This window comes from Physella acuta, unplaced genomic scaffold (genome assembly GCF_028476545.2).
Source record: "Physella acuta isolate Inbredline_101_S28 unplaced genomic scaffold, ASM2847654v3 ptg000592l, whole genome shotgun sequence".
NCBI classification, from domain to species: Eukaryota; Metazoa; Mollusca; class Gastropoda; family Physidae; genus Physella; species Physella acuta.
Genome location: NW_026732111.1, coordinates 1,727,501 through 1,748,934, shown reverse-complemented (window position 1 = coordinate 1,748,934; position 21,434 = coordinate 1,727,501). Strand labels below are relative to the sequence as shown.

Sequence of the window (21,434 nt, the reverse complement as noted above, 5' to 3'; positions counted from 1 at the left end):
ATGAATAGGAATACAAACAGATTAGAGTTGGTGTGTGGGCTGGAGGGATGTGGTGTTTGTCTAAAGAAGTGAAATGTGCCGACACTAGCGCTGCTGGGTCAGTGGTTGTTGACATGAAGAAATGTCAACAACTTTACTTTGAAGTGTCTCAAGCAGAACAAGCCGCAAAGTTATCTCACCGCAGTAGTTTTACTATCGTTAGTTTATAGAAGTACAACACAAAACATGGTGCATGGTTAACTTTTCAAACAATGAAACTTGTATCCACCATGTTAAATACCCTGCTAAAAAAATTAATCTTGCAAAAATATTTTCTATTTCTTTATATAATTCCACGTGTTATTATTTGTTTTTATATCAATACAATAAACACCTAACCAGCCCAAAGTTCTATTTACTTAAACAATATAAAATATTAAGTGTCAGGGACTGTACCAATAGGACTGAAGTTTTAAATCTTTACAGGAATGTTGTTAAGACGTTCTTTTGTTATTATTTTGTAAACACTAAAACAACATTAAACCTTTAAAGTGTAATGACTGGGACAAGGGACATAACCATTAAAATACATTTCAATGTCTAAATATCTTCAAAAGTTTCTTCTGAGATTTTCTTTACACTTTACTTTCTCGTATACAAATTATGAGGTAGTGTAGTAATCATGCAAAAAAAAAATCGAGATTTGAAATTTTTACAAATCTCGACATTTTACACCTCCTTGAGTTAGAAAAAAACCCATACATTTGCAATTTTGTCCGCATGTCTCTGTGTGTGTATATTTGTAAGCCTATGTCTTTAAACACTATAACTTCAGTATTGGTACAGCTAGGCTAATGAAATTTTATATATAAGTAGCATATCAAATGTGTAGTTTGGTATCAACTTTTCCGCGATTTTCAGAACATGGAACTGGGACTTATTCATATGTAATTAAAAGTGTCAGTTTATTTGTTCCAAATGCTTACCCGGATGAAAATTTGCATGGAAATGATAAATTAACGAATGTAGATGACACGTACCTCACTTATTCAGACGGATTGGGGCGTGTAAGCCTGATCATAGCGAAAGCGTAATATTAACTTATGTAAGAGATGTCTGTAAGGATGTTTAGCTTTGGTAAATCCTGTAGTTTTTCCAATGTGTCTGTAAACCATCACAATATGTTTTAAATGTTTAAAAAGAAGTAAAGCAAATAAAGGACAGTTTTTTACTTCGACATATATATGATGTGTTTAGTCAGCACTTTGCCTAGCCGCATTAACTTCAGAGCTGGGTAGGATCAGGAAACAGAATTCGAACTCGAGACTTGCGGGTTAGCAGCCTAGCGCTCTACCTCTTTGGCCACCCCGTCCCAAAATGTTTCATTGTGTTACTCATTGAGTTTGTTTTGTACACATGTTACTTTTTCGTGTGTCATCAAATATAAAATAAAAGTGTAAGTATTATGTCAAAGTTGTGTTGATTAAATTCATGTTAAACACTTTTAAATACATTTTATGTTATCGGTTATAAAAATAAAAGTTGTTTTCACTTAATCCTTATAACACTGGTTCCCAAACTGTGGATCGACTGGGTGATCGATTTTTAAGAAATCGGAAATAGCTTAAATTACTACTTTTACTCAACAGAAATTACTTAAAATTTGACAGAAGGCAGTGAACTTTATCTTTTACTTACATGTGAGATTTCGTTTATCTATTTCGTTTACTGAAAAGTTTGATACGGATCTACAAATTTAATATAATACTTATATATGAAATTTCATCAACCTAGCTGTAACGGTGCTTAAGTTATCGTGTTTAAAGACACACACACACACACACATACGCACACACACAGAGACATACGGACAAGATTGCAAAAGTATGTTTTTCCGACTCAGTGTGAAGTAAAACGTCGTGATTTGGAAAAATCTCGATTTGTTTTTTTTTTGCACGATTTCAATATTTACTCTATACTTCGTATACTAGAAATTAAAAAAGATGTAATATATAAAAACATACTCGAGTGTAGCCGTGTTTAATCTCGAAAAACAACTTCTTATATATCAGTTTCAGATTTAACACATACAAACATTGTATTTTTATTTTTATCACATTAAACGTACATAAAGTATACATTACACATAAAGCTCTAATACAGAGAAGTAAAAATGTACATAAAAATACAGTTATATGTTTATTTAAATCAAGTAGAACATTAATTGGTGATCACATTAAATTATTTGGAAGTGTATAATGTTAACTAAACAAATAACATATAAACCATTTAAGTGTGTGTATACATGTAGTCTACACACATAGTACGTTGATTGTGTGTATTTAACATGTTGGTTACATATTTTATTTTTGAGAATTTACCATCCAACATGTTTTATGTTGTACTTCTATAAACTAACGATAGTAAAACTACTGTAGCCGGATAACTCTGCGTCATGATCTGTGTGAGCCACTTCAAAGTAAAGTTCTTGACCTTTCTTCATGTCAACAACCACTGACCCAGCAGCGCTAGTGTCGGCACATTTCACTTCTATAGACATACAACACACGTTTTCAACCATCACATTAACTATAATCTGTTTATCTTCACTCTCATTTAGTGTCACACAGACAAGATATAAACCATCCTGTGGTGAAATAAATTTCCCTGTTGTTTGATTAAAATGTTGACCGTTATATTCAAGTACTTGATTAAATGTTGAAATAATTAATCCACCACTAACAGGTGTTAAATCAACAAGCTCCATATAACAAGCATATCTGTGACTCTGTTGATTAGAAAACATATGTATGATTTACATGTTCAATTTCACGAGTGTTCTGACTATTTGATTCATAATATTTTGTAAATTGTCGTTGCATTAGTTTATTTTATCATCTCATTATTTCTGTTTTGTATGCAGTTTATAATGTAAGTAAAATTGAAAAACCCAAATCAAACAATTATTTTAAAAAAAAATAAACTGTATATAAGAATCTATAATGTTTATTGAAACACTAGACAACTAGTTTAGTACGGTCCTTAGTTTGTGTGGTGCTAGGTTATCGTTTCCCACGTATTGACTTTACCAGTTTAGCAGGTCAATTAAAACGTCACAAAACGTACAACACATGTATATACGTTATGTTAAAACCGGGTGTACGACAAATTCATGAAATACACTTGCGCGAATGCGGTTTGTCCCAAGGCCGATTGCCCGAATGGACACTTTCCTGAATGCGACAAATATCACGTTATCGTCTGTCTGGCTAACGAACATCACGTTATCGTCTGTCTGGCTAACGAACATCACGTAATGGTCTGTCTGGCTAACGAACATCATGTTATGGTCTGTCTGGCTAACGAATATCACGTTATGGTCTGTCTGGCTAACGAACATTACGTTATGGTCTGTCTGGCTAACGAACATCACGTAATGGTCTGTCTGGCTAACGAACATCATGTTATGGTCTGTCTGGCTAACGAATATCACGTTATGGTCTGTCTGGCTAACGAACATCACGTTATGGTCTGTCTGGCTAACGAACATCACGTTATGGTCTGTCTGGCTAACGAACATCACGTTATGGTCTGTCTGGCTAACGAACATCACGTTATGGTCTGTCTGGCTAACGAACATCACGTTATGGTCTGTCTGGCTAACCAACATCACGCTATGGTCTGTCTGGCTAACGAACATCACGTGATGGTCTGTCTGGCTAACGAACATCACGTTATGGTCTGTCTGGTTAACGAACTTTAATTAATAAATACTTTCGTGTAAGAAAATGAGAGAGCCTAGCGGGGGGGGGGGGGGGGGGGGTAGGTTTGACAGATATTGAACAGAGTTGTGCAAAAGTAGTTAAGTGAGTACCAATAAGTTACCATCCATAACTAAACGTTGTATGTGTTACTTTTTCACGAGAAAAAATTAACCATTATAAGTCTTAATAAAGTTTCTTTAATTATTTGTTTTCAAAACACACTTACCGATCTTTGAACATCTTTGAAATGGTAATTTCAATATTTTCAAGCTAAACAAAAAAAAAGTTTAAATGAAAAAAATGAAATAAATTTCCTAAATATTCGTAACAGATACTGAATAGATGATGCAGTGACCTACGCTTTTATTTATATTTATTTAAATATTAGTGTGTTTTTATATGTTATAAGAAAACTATTTTTTCAGCTTTTTCGAGCATGATTAAATTATTACCTTTTTAAAACATTTATAACATACCTTGTGTAATCTTTGTTCCCTTGTTTTCAAGTTCTGGTTAAAGATTTGAATCAGTTTGTCAATAGACATCAATCTTTGTTGCAGAAGTTTGTACATCACATTGTGCTGATTGAATTATTAAAATTAGACTATTTCTATTGCAGATACTTAAAAGTGTGCCTTGCCATTAGTTTCAAAATCGTAAGTATTACTGGTGAAAAACGAATCAACTGACTTTTAATAATATTTTAAAATGTTGTTCTTATAATTGGAGTAAGAAAAAAGTTTACCTTTGATTGCACTTTCTCAACTTTCATTGTTGTATCGACAATGATTTTATGATCTTCTTGTAAAGAAACTATCTGATCAGAATGTTTTTTAACCCTTTATTTACGGAATTAGGTTCCGAATGATATTTTTTCTTAAACAATGTGTTATCATATTGCTTTTGGCACATTTAAAGCATATGTCGAAGGAAATTTTGTTTCATAAATTTTTAAGGGCCCAAACATGTATTGGTACTTATAAGTACCGTCAGGAATGTAGGACATTTTTTCCAAAAATCAAAAAAATTTACAAAACAGGAAAAAACGATACAACTTACTTAATAATAACATGGCTATCTTTATAACAATCATTTTTTGTAATTTTCACACATAAACCCAGCACCAAAGTATATTTTGAGTACGATTTGTACTGGATTTTCTATCGGAACACATCTTAGACCTCAAACACAGCAAAAGGTGCCGACATGTCATGCTCCCTCATTCCTGAGACAATCTTGTCTGTCGACTTTCTGGTGTGGTAACAGTTGCCGGACTGAACCTTCTTTTGCTGAAGGCTTCCAATAGCCATTACAATGAGCCGCATAAACAAATATTTTGAAAACGAAAGCCTGTTCATTCAGTACACTACTACTATTAATACTAGAATGTTATGACAAGTCTACACTACAGTGTAAAGTTCATAAATAGAAGTGAGCTCAATTTGTTTGGAATAGCCGTAGTGGCCTACTGTTTTGTGTTTACTGATTCAAAATTACAAAACGATCTATACTACATGCAGATGTATGTACTATTACTAGTCTACATGTGTACATTACGTATACGCTAGCTATTGTATGCAAGACAGTTTTTTGCAACAAATATAACTTACAAATCTTACTTCTAGAACTAGATTTTGGTATACAAATAACGTATACTAAACCTAGTAAACGAGCCTGCAACTGCCATTTCTATTCTTGTTATTCTTTTACTACTAGAAATCTGCAATTAATTACAATATTTCTGCGGAAAACCCTATGCTAACCTTCTTATGAATGCATAAATATATGTTTTTAAGTACATTTCGATAATTAATTATCAAAATAATATTTTTGTCACTCCACATCGAAAATCAGCAATTTCCAAGAAATCCTAAAAAAAATGTCCGTGTGCCCTGACGGTACTTATAAGTCCACTTGTAAACATCGATCTATTACAAAGACAATTTGATAAAAATTGTATAACTAGAAGTTAAATGCTTTTGCCTGACTATTGAAGATGCCAATAAAAAATATTCGGTGTTGAAAACGTGAAGAATAAGGTAAAACAAAGGGAAATCAGGAACACATGTGAGATATGTACAGAACAATTGTGAACTACTGATACAGGTAGAGATTAAAAATGGCGCCACACCATAAATTTTCAAAAAACATCGTTCCCTCTACCTACCTGTGACTCAAGGGAGATCATACTATCAATTACATCAATAATTTTTAAAATTCGTCTTAAATTAAAAATAGTACAGGCGCTTAATTAAAGTGGTACTTATAAGTACCGTCAGTAGATAAAGGGTTGATTTCTAATGCTATACAGTCTGTTTTATTTGTGTGATCTTGCAACTCTTTACTTATTTTGTCCAATTTGATTTTATGTTCTTTCATTTCTACAGAGATTTTCTCTAGTGTGTTGTTTGACTTGGATTCTTTTTCTTTTAAAATTTCAATTTCTTTGTTCAGCTCCTTTATTTTGTTATCTTGTTCATTCATTTGTTTTCTGAGGTTTTTAAAATTCTGCTTTTGTTTTTTAGTCAGTTGTTCAATGTTTACCCCCATATCACTCTGTTCTGTTACAAAGTTGTCTCTCCATTGTTTTATTTCTGATATGTCATCTGTAAACTTGTCATTGGCGTCTTGTAGAGAAGATATGGCTGTCTCTATCTGCTCAAGTCGACTGACGTCTTGTAGAGAAGACATGTCTGTCTCTATCTGCTCAAGTCGACTGACGTCTTGTAGAGAAGAAATGGTTGTCTCTATCTGCTCAAGTCGACTCAATACTTCTAAGGCATTGTAAAGTTAAGTTAATCGCTGAAGTATATATGTTTATGTAATAATTAAAAATATTATTTCTTTAAGAAAAATTAACTGAATTACACATCTTACACGACTTTTAATAAAGATAGTTAAAACATATTAATACCAGATTCTTCTTGAACTTTTTGTTTTAAAATTCTTTGGTCGCGTTGTTCTGTTGCTGTAGTGTGTGGTTTAGACTGGGATAAACAAGGAGTTCCTTCTTCTAATTCTAAGTGTTCTTGATTTTCATCTTGTTTAACAATTGCATTAATATATATATATATATATATATATATATATATATATATATATATATATATATATATATATATATATATATATATATATATATATATATATATATATTGTGTTAAAATATTATTAAAATAATGTTTTGTTATTTCACGATTTCTAAAGCTATAATAATAATTTAATATATTTATTAGGAAAAAACGGTACAATAATGCTATTGTTATTTATTATTTTAAGAATTTTTTTTTTAATTTATCATAAATTAAATTTTTTTGCCAGCTTACCAAGATCGGTCACAAGTAATGGACGCCGGGTTTCTCGTATTTGGTCATTGGTCATCAAGAACATAAATATAAGCACACCTTGTATGTCATAAGATTGTTATAATATTTACTTAGAATTTGTGAGGCTACATCCAACAATGAAGTAGTCGCTGATTCAAGTTCCTGGTATAGCTCGATGTAGGTGATAGACGGGTTGTCATTTTTATCTTCTATCCAAGTCTTACTTTTTTCTACTGCCTGGCGAAACATTAATTTTGATACTAATTATAGCACATGTGTCACTCTATTATTATAATTGTGTGTAATATCAGTCCTAGGTCTAAAAAGGATTAATACACAATATCTTTCTTATATTAATATGTGTTTAGTAGGAATTTTGTTTTTACATTTTTCATAGCTTGAATAGCAGGTTCGATAACTCGTATCTGTTCCTCCAAATATTTCATGTGTTCTGTAACATGTTTGACCTGAATTCTAGATCGCATCTTAGTAAATACAGATCTTGCTGTTTAATCTTTCTATTGTCTTAGTGGATGTTCAATACTCTGTAGAGATTGGTTAATTTTATAAAGAAACTTTAAATACAATATTTTACTAAGGATTTATTTTGAAATGTTTACATATATACAGATATTAAAACGCCAGATGATATATGTGAGAGAGGTAATAGGAAGTTTATTCTTGGTACTTAAGTAAGATATTTAGATTATCTGGTGTTATCTTATCGTGTATATACCTATTATAGGTCTGTCTGTCATTCTGTCTGTCACGAACTCTCTAGGAAATATGAAAGATGCATAGTGAAAGACAGTGACGTCACAAGGAACACATAGGAAGTTTTCAAAATAAAACGAAATAAGTACAGTTCTAAAGCCAGAAAAGTACACACAAAAATGACGTCATTGAGTCTTGAGTAAACATAGCATTTAAAAGCCATTTCCGAAAAAAACCACAAAAATAATTACGTCATCGTTCTTGAATAAAAAACCACTAACATTACCGCCGTATTTATTTCTCTAATCTTAAATTCTATTTCTACGAAGAGTTGCATGAAAGAAACTTTAATGCGACTTTTGTCAACTTTTGAGCATAGGTGCAAGGTTAAGGGGTATGAGTACGCCTATATTTAGTAACAATGTGCAGTAACTACGTGTAGATCAAGGTTAGATCCGGTTAAAATGCCGATTCTGGATAAAAATCCGTTTGCAATAACATTATTCGTTCCGGTTAAATTTGAAGTTGAGTTGGTGATTTTGGTTTTGCTTTCAGTTTAGAGAAAAAGACAACACTGTCAACCCAGCGCCCGTTGTATTTCTCCCTGAACAGGACATTTATGATATTTATGCACCGAATATACACGAATCAATTTTGATTTATTTGTTAGACTAGAATATATTCTTTTTTACTTTCTCGTATATACGAAGTATTGAGAAAGTCTTGTAATCGTGCAAAAAAAAATCGAGATTTGTAAATCTCGACGTTTTACACCTCACTGATACGGAAAAACATAATTTTGCTTTCTTGTCCGCATTTCTGTGTCTGTGTGTCTGTGTGTGTGTGTCTGTGTGTTAAACACGATAACTTGAGTACCGTTACAGCTAGGTTTGATAAAAATTCATATATAAGTATTTTATAAAAATCGTAGATCCCTAACAACTTTTGAACGATTTCCGATTACCGGAAGTGGTACTATTTTACTTTGAATTTTTCAAAAGCCTTTAACTTGAGTATTATTTCAGATAGATAAATGAAATTTCACATGTAAGTAAATGATCCAATTTTCTACCTTCTGTCAAAAAACGCATGAGAATTTATTAAGTACTAATAATATTCCGCGCTATTATACACATCTTTATTCGGCGTTCGCTTTTTGCTCAATTCTTTTTTCTATGAGATTCTATTTTATTTTAAATAGTTTAAGTATTTAAAATGGATTAAAAATCATAACTATACCCCGAGTTCCCATCCCCTGTTGTTTTATATAAGATTATTTGAGAAAGTTTGGGGGAGATCACTCCCGGTTTATTTTATAATAGGCTTATCACGGTTAAAAATCCTCTACTTTATCAAAAGTCATCGTGAATAGGAAACAATCTGCATGAATAAAGACAAAATACATCTTGTTAGTCCATTGACCTGATGATATAGTGCGATAACGTTCAGGAAATCTGGATAGATTGTAACGTTTTGATACAAGTGTTTCTTCTAGACTTTTTTCACCGTGGTGGGGGGGGGGGGTAACTTACTATGTTCGTCGGTGGGTTGGGGGTGGATTAAATTTTTCGGGGGGGGGGGGGAGGTGGAGGAGGAGCTGACATTGGTAAATGTATATAGTTTCTATACAGTAGACTTTTTCTATAAGGCATTTCGTCGGGAGGAGTGGCGGGGTGGGGGGAGGGATGTAAAATGTATATAGAAAAAAAGAATTAAAATTAAACCACTGTCCGCCCGCCGGAAATTTTCGTCACATGCACTCTCCCCCCCCCCCCTCTCTGAAATATAGTCTGAAAGAAACACTGAAAGTAGGTGTCCTGTTTGGCTGTGTCGGTCAGCTCCATATGGTTTGTCTGGCCTATAATTCCTATGAACTTTCTTTATTTACTCTTTAATGCCTATTTGCTTGCGTTTACATATTCTTTTCTGCGTGCCCTACTAATTATCTGATCTAGATACATAGTGTTAATTCCAAATTGATACGTGATTCTTGAAACTATTTATAAATTTACGCCTTCATAAAAGTTTATATCGTTTTCACAATGAGATGAAAGATATAAAATACTAAGTTACACATCAGTGTGTAATGTGCTTGTGACCTAAATATTTAGTGTTGTTGGGTTAGTTACCTACATCGACATCAATTGTTATAAATTTTGATGAAATAAATAGTTATAAGTCCTAACAAAAATACTTACAAAAATATTTTCTAACTAAAGTACCTTTTAAACACTTTAACACCAAATTTAAGTGAGTGTAGGTTCGTCGTCAGGACAACGCTATGACCCGTACATACATATACAATATAGGGATTTCCCGATAGAAAGTTTTAGTTTCATTATCAAGCCGACTAGATCTAAAGGACCCAAACACAAAATAAAATAATATTAGCGTATTGTATATAGTGTGTAATAATATATTGAATTTTTAAATGTTTAAAATTTAAGAAGAAATAAAAAAACTTCGAACATGAAGTTTATCTCTGGGCCTAAGAACATACATATCATTACGGCAACATTTATTAAGTCAGGAATGTTTGATGTTTTAATTACTTGTACCTGAACATTTAGCAATAAACAGTGATCCATTTTGACGCTCGGGTCGATTATGTTCTCTCTCAAAAAACCTATTATATATATATATATATATATATATATATATATATATATATATATATATATATATATATATATATATATATATATATATATATATGTAATAGATTGAGTTAATTGTGAGGTCAAGGGAACTCACTCTCTGTATTAGTTATATTTATAATATTGTTATCTTGAGTGATGTCCCTTGTGTACTTCCTCCCGTCCTCTCTGGTGTTACCATCATGAGGTAGTTAGACCCAATTAAACGTGTTATATACAACCACAGGCTTCTGTCGTCAATCTATTATAACTGGCGACGAAGGATAAACATCTACTAGAAAGAGCACCTACTTACGCAAAAAAGAGGTTTGCTAGAGCTTATTAGCTAATTATTTCTAGAATTATGGCGCTGTATGGCCAAATAAAAGAATTTGATGCGAATGATGAAATCATTCAAGATTACCTAGAGAGGTTAAGCTTTTACCTAGAAGCAAACAACGTGACGATAGAAGCCAAAAAGAGAGCTATTTTGTTAACAGTCATAGGGCCTCAACAATTTAGGCTACTAAAAGACTTATGCACACCAGCTAGTCTAACTACCAAGAGCTTTAACGAGCTGAGCAAATTGCTAACAGACCACCATGCGCCTACCCCATCAAAGTTTCTATGTCGAGCTAGATTTGACAGTAGGACTCGTCAACCAAACGAGTCAATATCAGAATATGTTGCTGCTTTACGTCATTTAAGTAGATTCTGTGAATTCGGCGATACGCTGTCTGACAGATTATGTGAAAAGTTTGTGACAGGTGTAAACAGCCCTGATATTCAAAGAAAGTTGCTGCTCGAGTCAGATCTAAAATTGGAAAAAGCAATACAACTTGCAACTTCATTCCAGCAGTCATCAGATGCGGCGAGATCTTTAGCACCTTCAGAGATCCATGCAGTAAACAGCAGGTTAGTCAATAAACATCCACCCCATCAGAGCATTCCAACTTATGCTAAACACCCTGCTCGTTCAAGTCCTAGATCTAAATCTAGTAATAATTATCAAAAATGTCATCGATGCAAAGGTCCCCATGCATCTCATCGGTGCAAGTTCAAGTCTGCAACTTGTTATAAGTGCAGTGAGCAAGGTCACATTGCCAAGGCCTGCTTTACAAAGTCTTCGTCTGTTGCTAAATCTAGCCAGTCAAGACAGTACCGCAACCAAAGGCAGCACTATGTTAACTCTCACCAAGACTACCTAACCCAACCAATGAACCACTCTACCTGTGAAAATGCTCAAATTGATTTGCAGCCGGATTTCAGCCTGTTCTCTGTGAAATCAATAAGTCATGCTCCCATCAATGTACAAGTTTATATCAACGGTAAGAGCATCAGCTTCCAACTTGACACTGGAGCATCTCTAACAGTCATAACAAAGAAAGATTTTGACGCTGTCACAGAAGGATCAGTGTCTCTACAGCCGTGTCACAAGTGTCTAACAACATACACTGGTGACAATGTTCCGGTAATAGGAGAGTGTATGGTTCATGTAAGTTATAATGGTCAAAGTGTTAAACTTCCTCTTCTTGTGGTTGAAGGAAATGGACCGCCATTACTAGGTAGGAACTGGTTAAGTGATCTTAAGTTAAATTGGGAGAGTATTTGTTCATTGAAGAATGTAAAAGAATCTAGTCTTACTTCACTAGATAAAGTAATATCTGAAAATAAATGTGTTTTTGGTAACTCTGGATTACTAAATGATAGAACAGTGAAGTTAAGCATTAAAGATACAAATCCAAGATACTGCAAAGCTAGAGTTCCACCTTATGCAATGAGGAATAAAATTGAAAATGAGCTAAGTAGATTGGAATCTAATGGCATTATAAAGAAGGTAGACTATTCCGATTGGGCGACACCCATTGTGCCAGTGTTAAAGAAGGATGGTTCTATAAGAATTTGTGGAGATTATAAAACTACACTGAATAAGCAAATAGAGCTAAATAGGTACCCTATACCTAACATTGAGGAAATTTCTTTGAATTTGGCAGGAGGAGACAAATTCACTGAATTAGACTTTAGTCATGCTTACACTCAACTAGAACTGCATCCAGATTCAAAAGTCTATACGACAATAAACACACATAAAGGACTCTACCAATATGAAAGACTATGTTTTGGCATATCATCTAGCCCTGGAATTTTCCAAGCTGTCATGGACAGTATTTTTAAGGACATTCCAAATGTTTGTGTGTACTTTGACAATGTGTACATAACTGGTAAGAATGACACTGAACATCTTAAAACACTTGATAAAGTATTAAAAATTGTTGGTGAAAAAGGTTTAAAGATAAACAAAGATAAATGTCAATTCATGTTGACAGAAATTAGTTTTCTTGGTTATATATTAAGCAAGCAAGGTATCAGACCTCAACCTGAGAAAACAAAAGCCATTAAAGAAGCACCCAAACCTGAAAATACCCAACAACTAAGAGCTTTTTTGGGCTTGATAAATTACTATGCAAAGTTCATAGGGAATCTGTCTGGTAAACTATCACCACTGTACAAGCTGCTACAGAAAAATGCAACTTGGCACTGGGGTAAACAACAAGAAGCTGCTTTTAATACAGCAAAAGAGGCTTTGTCTTCTGACACCTTACTAACTCACTATGACCCAGGGAAAAGACTTATATTAACATGTGATGCTTCACCAGATGGTGTAGGAGCAGTCTTGTCCCACATGGATGAGAAGGGTGACAGACCCATTGCTTTTGCCAGTAGATCTTTGAACCAGGCTGAGGAAAATTATTCTCAGTTAGATAGGGAAGGCTTAGGCATCATTTTTGGTGTTAAGAAATTTCATAAGTTTCTGTTTGGTAGGAAGTTCACCATCTTTACAGATCATAAACCATTGCTAGGTTTATTTGGAGAAAACAAAACCCTACCTGAGCATGCCTCACCAAGAATTCAAAGATGGGCTATCACACTAACTGCATACAATTATGAATTGAAATACAAACCTGGATCTGAGAATAGTGCAGATAGTCTTAGTAGATTACCTTTAAAAAACCAAAGCCTGAGCTATGTACCAGAAGATGTAATTGTTCTCTTCACTATCATGGATAACTCCAATATAAATGTGAATGATATTAAGAGAGAAACACAAAAAGATGAGTGCTTAATAAAAGTATATGAGTACTGTAAGAATGGTTGGCCTGAAGAGTCTGTGAATGATGACTTAAAGCCATATAAAATAAGAAATAAAAACCTTTGTGAAGATAATATAAAAGATGGAGAAGATGCAGTCCATTATCAGTCAGAATTGCCTAAACAAAGTATTTGTAACTTAATAAATGATTATGGTGATATGGCAATTTCAAATGTTTTAAAGAAAATACATTAGTAAGAAGGAATGTGATCATCAAACAACCTTGCTAACATCATTAGCACTTACAGAAACTAAAAGGGTAACATCAAAAGAAAAGAAGAAAAAGATTTTTGCCATTTAATACACCCATTTCAAATACTGGATCACAGTTGCAAAGTGATATGGTCCAGAATATTACTTTAAACAGTATTTTTGGTTACCAGGAAAGCACTATCAGATTACCTGAGAAAATTGATCAATCAAAGAAATCTATGTCAGTCAAGGATCTGAATAACAGCATAATACTTTCAGATGCCAATTCAAAAATAGTTCCATTAGATCATGACAAACATTCATTGAAAGAGAATTTGGTGTTAATGAGAATGTGTATCTAAGAAACTATGGGAGAAGGGAAAAATGGATACCAGGTCAAATTGTTCAATGTACAGGACCTGTGCCTTATAAAGTTAAAAATAACTTGTGCAGATAATAAGTGTGAATCTGTCAATCCCACCAAATCTGATCAGTTCACACCAACTCAGTTTGTTCCACAACCAAGTTCTGTTGATATGAGTGAACCAAGTTGTCTGGAGTCAGAAAATGTAAATTCTGGAGTTAATGATTTAAATCCTAGACCTCCTGAGATAGAGAATCCAGATGGTCAGAATCTTGAGTCACCAAATCAGAAGCCACTGAGAAGGTCAAGCAGGACAATCAAAGTCCCAAATAAGTTAGACCTATGATTCTAAAGGTCAAAAGGACTTTGACATTATTGTTTTGTATTTTGATTATGTTGTGGCATATTGTGCATTGTTTGTAAGGATGTAATCTACCATAATGTTCATGTTACAATATAATTGGTGATTTTAGGATACTATCAATTGTTCTATTGAGAGATGTGTTATTGTGTTCTAAGGGTAAAGGGATGTAATAGATTGAGTTAATTGTGAGGTCAAGGGAACTCACTCTCTGTATTAGTTATATTTATAATATTGTTATCTTGAGTGATGTCCCTTGTGTACTTCCTCCCGTCCTCTCTGGTGTTACCATCATGAGGTAGTTAGACCCAATTAAACGTGTTATATACAACCACAGGCTTCTGTCGTCAATCTATTATAATATATATAGTTAGTTAGTTAGTTTACGAGTCTCTATCCAGGTAACAGTTTTTATTTTGGTGTCACACAATTGATTTAGCAAACTGTTAAATCAGTCTATAAAGTAGCATTTTGTTTTCTTAATTCCGAAGGTGTATAGTTCACTAATGCAGGTCTGACTGAGCTTCAATATTTTCTTCTACGCCTCATCCACCCTCCCTTAGCTAAGCCTTTGGTAATAAATATTAGCTCTTTACTAAGTAGACCTACGGATAAATATGCATATACAAAATATATTATTTTTTTTTAGAATGCAAGCTTATTTCTAAAGTATATTGTTATATAGTAAAATTAAAGCAATGTTGTGGTCATGTTTAAATTAAACTTGAACTAATTAAATGGAAACTTTTGAAGATTACACATATATGCCTATAAGACATAATTATGAATTGAATGTAAATAAATTAAATAAATTACAGTTCCGAAATCGCTATAGACCTATAAAATAAATAATTAAAAAAAACAATAATATTTGGACCTAGATAACAATATTTTATATTTAGTTTGATATTTCAAAACAGTTAATTCAGGTAGAATAATATATAATTATCTGTAGTACTTAATATGTCCTTTTAAATGCTTTTTATCTCAAGCGGAGTAAAACTTAACGTATATTAATTTAAACAATGAATATTCGTCTCATATTTAACTAATTAAAAATAAATTATGCAGCTTTTCGTTTTATGTGTTTATATTTATCATTACTGGATTCTACAGATTTTATTTTATAAAAAAATTCTGTTCACAGTTACTTTACAATTTCCGGAATCTGTTTAAACAAAAACAGTAAAACTGATCTAAACACGCTCAACAGTTCATAGGCCACTTTTGCTGATCCGTGAAAGTTTAAGTGCTAACCGGGAAATCCCGCTATTTAATTACACCCTGATGTCACAATGCAAGGGACATATCAGCCACTGCTCAAGTTTGGCAAGTTAGTTTTTACGGTAACTTTCAGTTTTATCTTTTATTAACACATAATATCTCGTGGCACATACAGTCGTCAAAATGTTATTAAACTTTTTCGGATTGGGATTTGTGTTGGATCTTGATACAGACAGCATGCAGTCCAGCAAAATGTCAGACATACAATCTAAAGTTGGTGTTTTATGATGGTGATGTCGCCAAAATAATGTTTCAGTGGATGGTTGAGAAATACATTAAAAATATCCTATAAATAATAAACATTCGTGTATATCAAGGCTTGCTTTAAAATAGACTTTCACCATAGAAAATTGTTAACCTGTAAACTGATAGTAGAGACTATATGTGTCATTTAGATCTTAGTGATAGATGACTTGCTGTCTATGTGTTGTTTATATCTATTTACAAGTCAAACGTAATTATAATTCGACAATTAGGGGTTGAGTTCTAAAACTGTATAACCTAATAGAAGATGTAGATGGTGGTGTCAAGAAATGGCATGTAATTTCCAGAAAACACTTACCACAGGATACAGTTAATATGTTGGGACAATCCATAACTAAACCATTTAAAAATTGTTAATTTTAATCTTCTATGAGTGAGATGTTTTTAAACTTGAGCAGCAGTTGTTTCATTTAAGAATTTTCTCTTCTAGAAGGTTGCTTTCTCTGGTTATCGAGCCTCATCTGGTAGAGAGATTAAACTCAGGACTGTAGTGTGAGCAATAATGAGCTCTCTTACCTGAACACGGGGATAATGACGTCAAAGTGTGACGTCATAAACTCATTGTGCTTTGTGTCTTTTAATTTGTGTGTGTTTGTTATAACATTAATTTTATAATGAAAATGAATTCATAAAGTGAGAACTGATTACTTCAACAATATTTTACAACCTATATTTAAATAAACCAGACAAAGGTGATTTATATTTGCAGCAAAGCTTAACTAGACCAATGTGTGGCTTACACAACAGAAGGCAGGTCAGAGCTATTTCAAGAATTTTACACATTTGGCTGGAAAAAAAAAATTCACTTAATTTAAGCTGAGGTATTTGTTTTTATTGTTTTTATTGAGATCTGTATCAAATAGAAGTAAAGGTTAACGTGAAAGATCTACGTAACCGTCATGAGAGATATTTGATAAGTAAAATGTCAGCGTTCGTGGTTTAGTTTTCGTATAGAAAATGTCTTGAAAAAAAAGATGAACTGTGTGTATGTGTGTGTGTGTGTGTGAGTGAGTGTGGAGTAAGTAGTGTTGGGAAAATCACGTAGGTTTTAGTGGGCCGGAAGTTTTGTTTTAGTGAAGCCACAGACCAGAAAATTGCATTGAACACTAAAGGGAAATAAAAAAATTCATAAATATAGCTTGCTACAACTTAATTAGAAGCCCGGGAAGATCAAGTTACTGAAAAGTGGAGCAGAAAATGTTTGGCTGTACGGTCAACTAACTGCTCTAATTGTAAAGCTGTGTAGAATTCACTCACAGACAGTAACATGGGAAATTAATATACTTACACACGCGGGATATAATAGATCTTTTACTGTCAAACACAATGAAATAAACGAAAAACCAACGGCCGCGATCAAATGTGTTATACGTAAAGGATCCCTTACATGTGGATGTTCTCTATCTAAAAAACACCCTGTGCGGCTAAATTTAAGTAATTCTGTTTTATTTTTTTTTTAAATAATGATTTTGCAATAATTCAGTATGTTAAAAATTCATGGACAATTTATATAGTTTAGTCATACATGTTATACAGTTTTGAACAGAATAATACAAAATAGTGTTTGATAATTTGCCGAAGAAATTATTTACCAAGAAAATGTAACATATTGCATTTAAAAAAATGACTTAAAGTGAACTGCGCCTTAGTGTGTTGTTGCTTGTAGACTGCTTGATTAGTGCAGAACATCAAAACACAATTAGACGAAATATTGAAAGTGTAAGGCCCTACCAATCATATTTGATACGAATCCAAACTAGCTGGTCTATGTTCAACTTATTCTATTTTATTGATTTGTAAAGACAAATATTGAAATACACCGACAGAGAAAACAGCCCTTCATAACGTATGCCACACTCACTGCCCAAAATAGACTATGTAGTTTACATTGTACAGATAACGTTTGTATGCGTGTATGTGTCAATATGTCACGTCTCCGCCACGACTCAGAAAAAACTTATGTTAAGCAAGTGACTACAAAAAAATTAAACAATTATTTTCTTCTTTAAGTAGTTGCATATTGGCACGTGTTCTCGGATGAGTGCCGATTGTGAACGCTTTTGCCTTATATTTAATAAAGAATTATGTTTTGGGTTATTGGCTAATTCAATTTAGTACTAGCACAAAGTTATAGTTTAAAGGTGTTGTTTTATTATATGCAATATCTTCTTCATTTTATGTGTTAGCAATTCGAAAAATGTTGTCCTATATATCAACAACTAGTTTGTTTGTTTGTTTGTTTTTTTTTCTTCAGAATTCAAGAACACATTTTTTTCTGTCATATTTTTAAAAAAAAATATATGTAAGAAAAGCGTGGATCTCTTCCTAATTATTAGTAAAGATATCCCATAGATAATATAGTGCCCCTCGCTTTTCTTTATATTTATTCAAATAGTAGTGTATTATTATATATTTAAAGAGCATAACTTATGTTCCACTTTTTAGCTTTTGCTACTTATGGCATATCTAAAAAATGCAAAAGAGAAGTTGCAGATCAACTAGCCACTAGCGACCACCGACCAATCCTGATCCAGATAGAAACATCAAACAGGCCAATTGAAGCCTACCCCCGCCCTAGATGGAACTACAAAAAAGCTAATTGGGAGCTCTTCTCTTCCCTCACAGACTCCTACACAAGACCAATCAACTGTAAAACCAAACAGGTGAACAAGCCATACACAGCCTTCTCAAAAGCAGTTCTGTTAGCAGCCAAAAAATCTATTCCAAGGGGAGCAAGGAAAAATTATATCCCAAACTGGACTCCAGACCTCCAGATACTCAATGACGAGACAATTGATGCTAGAAACACTGTTGAAGAAAATCCCACTGTAGAAAATAACATAAAATTAAAATCAGCAAACGCAGTTTTTAAAAAAAAGTATCTAACTGCATTGAGGAAAAGCTGGCAAGAAAAAACAGAACACCTCAATGTAGATAGAGATGGTCACAAACTATGAAGTATTGCAAAAAGGCTAAACCAAGAAGAAAACAGAGCTACTCCCATAGTCATCGACATTGAAAACACGATCAAAACAGAAAAGGATGCAGCAAAAGAATTTATAACCCACTTCAGCAAAGTGGGACAAATAAATATCAGCCACCAAAGAGTAGAAGAGGTTAAAAATCAAACTGAAGTTAAAGAAAAACTACAGAAAGTCTCTCCCCCCTCCTCCACTGGAATGGTGGCTCGAATTAGCAAAAAGGAGCTCGGAGATGCAATGAAGCTCCTCAAACTTAAGCAAGCTACAGGCCCTGACAAATTCTCAATTGATATGCTCATGCACCCCAATGCTAAGAAAAAACTGCTCCAAATATTTAATGCAAGCTGGAAATCTGGGAAAATCCCAAATATTTGGAAAAAAGCAATCATGATACCTGTTCTAAAAATAGGAAAACCCAGGAACAAAGTCGATAGCTATCGCCCAATAAGTTTAACAAGCTGCGTTTGTAAACTGATGGAAAGAGTAGTAAACAACAGACTGACCTGGTTTCTAGAATCGAACAATCTACTAGCAGACGAACAGGCAGGCTTCAGGAAGTGCAGATCTACTGAAGACCAAATCACCTTCATTTCTCAGGAAATAGAAGATGGCTTTCAAGAAAAAAAACCAACCTCAATAGTGTGGGTCGACTTTGAAAAAGCCTTTGACAAGGTTTGGGAGCAAGGCTTAATTCTAAAGCTAATAAACCATCAAGTATCTCATAACATGCTAAACTGGATAAAAGGTTACCTAAGCAACCGAAAAGCATCAGTCTCCATGCAAGGAAAAAGAAGTCACACAGTAACTATAAAAAATGGAGTCCCTCAAGGAGGAGTCTTGTCTCCTACTCTCTTCCTCATTTATATAAATGACTTAAATGAAAACATCCCAAGGAGAGTAAAAAGAAGCATGTTTGCAGACGACCTTTCACAAATCAGCACAGAGGAATATATTGGTACCTCAAAATTTCGTCTTCAAGAAACACTTGACAAGCTCGGCAAATGGACCGAAAACTGGGGCTTATCCATCAATACCAAGAAAACAACTTACTCAATCTTCACCTTATCAACTAAACATCAAAAAATGAAACTTACCCTAGAAAACCAAGAGCTAGAAAAAAATGACCACCCCAAATACCTAGGAGTCACTTTTGACACTCGACTTACCTGGAGAAAACAAATAGAAAACACACAAAGTAATGGGATCAAAAGACTTAATCTAATGAGGAAACTGGCAGGAACAGACTGGGGAGCAAATCACCACATCCTGAAAAAAACCTACACCAGCTATGTGAGACCTACGTTAGAATATGGTGCTTCGGCTTGGGGCTCAGCAGCAAAAACAAATATTAGCAAAATTGACAAAGTTCAGAACATTGGTTTGAGAATAATGACAGGAGCCATGAAAACAACACCCATAAAAGCTATGGAGGAAATAGCCGCTCTTAGCTCAATAGAAGAAAGAAGAGAATAAAAAATCCTCACTCAATACACAAAGCTAGAGGCACTGGAAAACCATAACCTAAAACAAAAACTCCAGAAACCCAGTCCATCAACCAGACTACAAACAACAAGTTTCATCAAAGAAGCAAAGAATCTGAAAAAGAAATATGAAATCGAAAATATCATTCCTGAAGCAATAAAAACTCAAAACCTCTCCCCGCCTTGGATCTCCCACTGTCACTTAACCATTATTGACTCAATAGACACCATAGGAAAAAAATCTGACTATGATCTAGAAGAACTTAAGAAAATAACAAATAAACACATTAAGGATCAGTACCCCAGCAATACCTGGATTAGAGTTTTCACAGATGGCTCAGCTGAAGATGCCACAAAAAATGGCGGGGCTGGCATCCTTATTGAATGGCCAAGCGGAGAAAGCCTGGAAAAGGCAATAGCCACAGACAGCCTATCCGACAATTTTAGGGCAGAAAAAGAAGCTTTAGAACATGCAGCAAACCTCCTGTCAGAACACCCTGAATCACCGAATAGTCAGATTGTATTTCTTACAGATGCCAAAAATCCAGAGTCCTATATTCAAACACTTATGACAGCACTAGAGAGGCTAAAAAATACCTGCAGCAGAATTGTGCTGCAGTGGATCCCGGGCCACTGCCAGATCCAGAGTAACGAGATCGCAGACCAGCTGGCAAACATTGGGGGAAAGAAACCACAACCGGAAATTTCGCTACACCCAAAAGAAATAAAAAGTATAATAAAAAACAAACAAACGCAAATGTGGTCTGTCACACACCCTCCCTACATTAAAGACGACGGCTATTATAATGTAACACGAAAACAACAATACATAATCTTTCGACTTAGAACAGGCCACAACAGACTAAATTAACACATGCACAGAAAACTGAAGGTTGGGTGTAGCGAAATGTGCCCTTGTGGCAAGGCCCCGGAAAAC

General features: G+C 33.9%; 2 protein-coding genes across 2 annotated transcripts in view; one reads left to right on the top strand and one right to left on the bottom strand.

Moving 5' to 3' along the window:
- The window catches only part of LOC131947380 (early endosome antigen 1), a 222,188-nt gene that overhangs the window by 70,997 nt on the left and 129,757 nt on the right, over window positions 1-21,434 (top strand). The gene's annotated exons all lie outside the window — the stretch shown is intronic.
- Window positions 5,917-7,325, bottom strand: LOC131947395 (putative leucine-rich repeat-containing protein DDB_G0290503). The gene is made up of 3 exons (XM_059308610.1): window positions 7,180-7,325; window positions 6,658-6,783; window positions 5,917-6,517 (listed from the first exon to the last, which is right to left on the bottom strand). Exons 1-3 carry the CDS (start codon window positions 7,316-7,318, stop codon window positions 5,991-5,993), a joined length of 792 nt encoding a protein of 263 aa, XP_059164593.1. The 5' UTR covers window positions 7,319-7,325; the 3' UTR covers window positions 5,917-5,990.

Coding starts and splice junctions, on each gene's coding strand:
- LOC131947395 (XM_059308610.1), bottom strand. CDS start 7,318: ATGTTTCGCCAGGCAGTAGAAAAAAGTAAGACTTGGATAGAAGATAAA. Junction 6,784..7,179: donor TGTAGCCTCACAAATTCTAA/GTAAATATTATA, acceptor TTGTTAAACAAG/ATGAAAATCAAGAACACTTA. Junction 6,518..6,657: donor AAAAGTTCAAGAAGAATCTG/GTATTAATATGT, acceptor ACAATGCCTTAG/AAGTATTGAGTCGACTTGAG.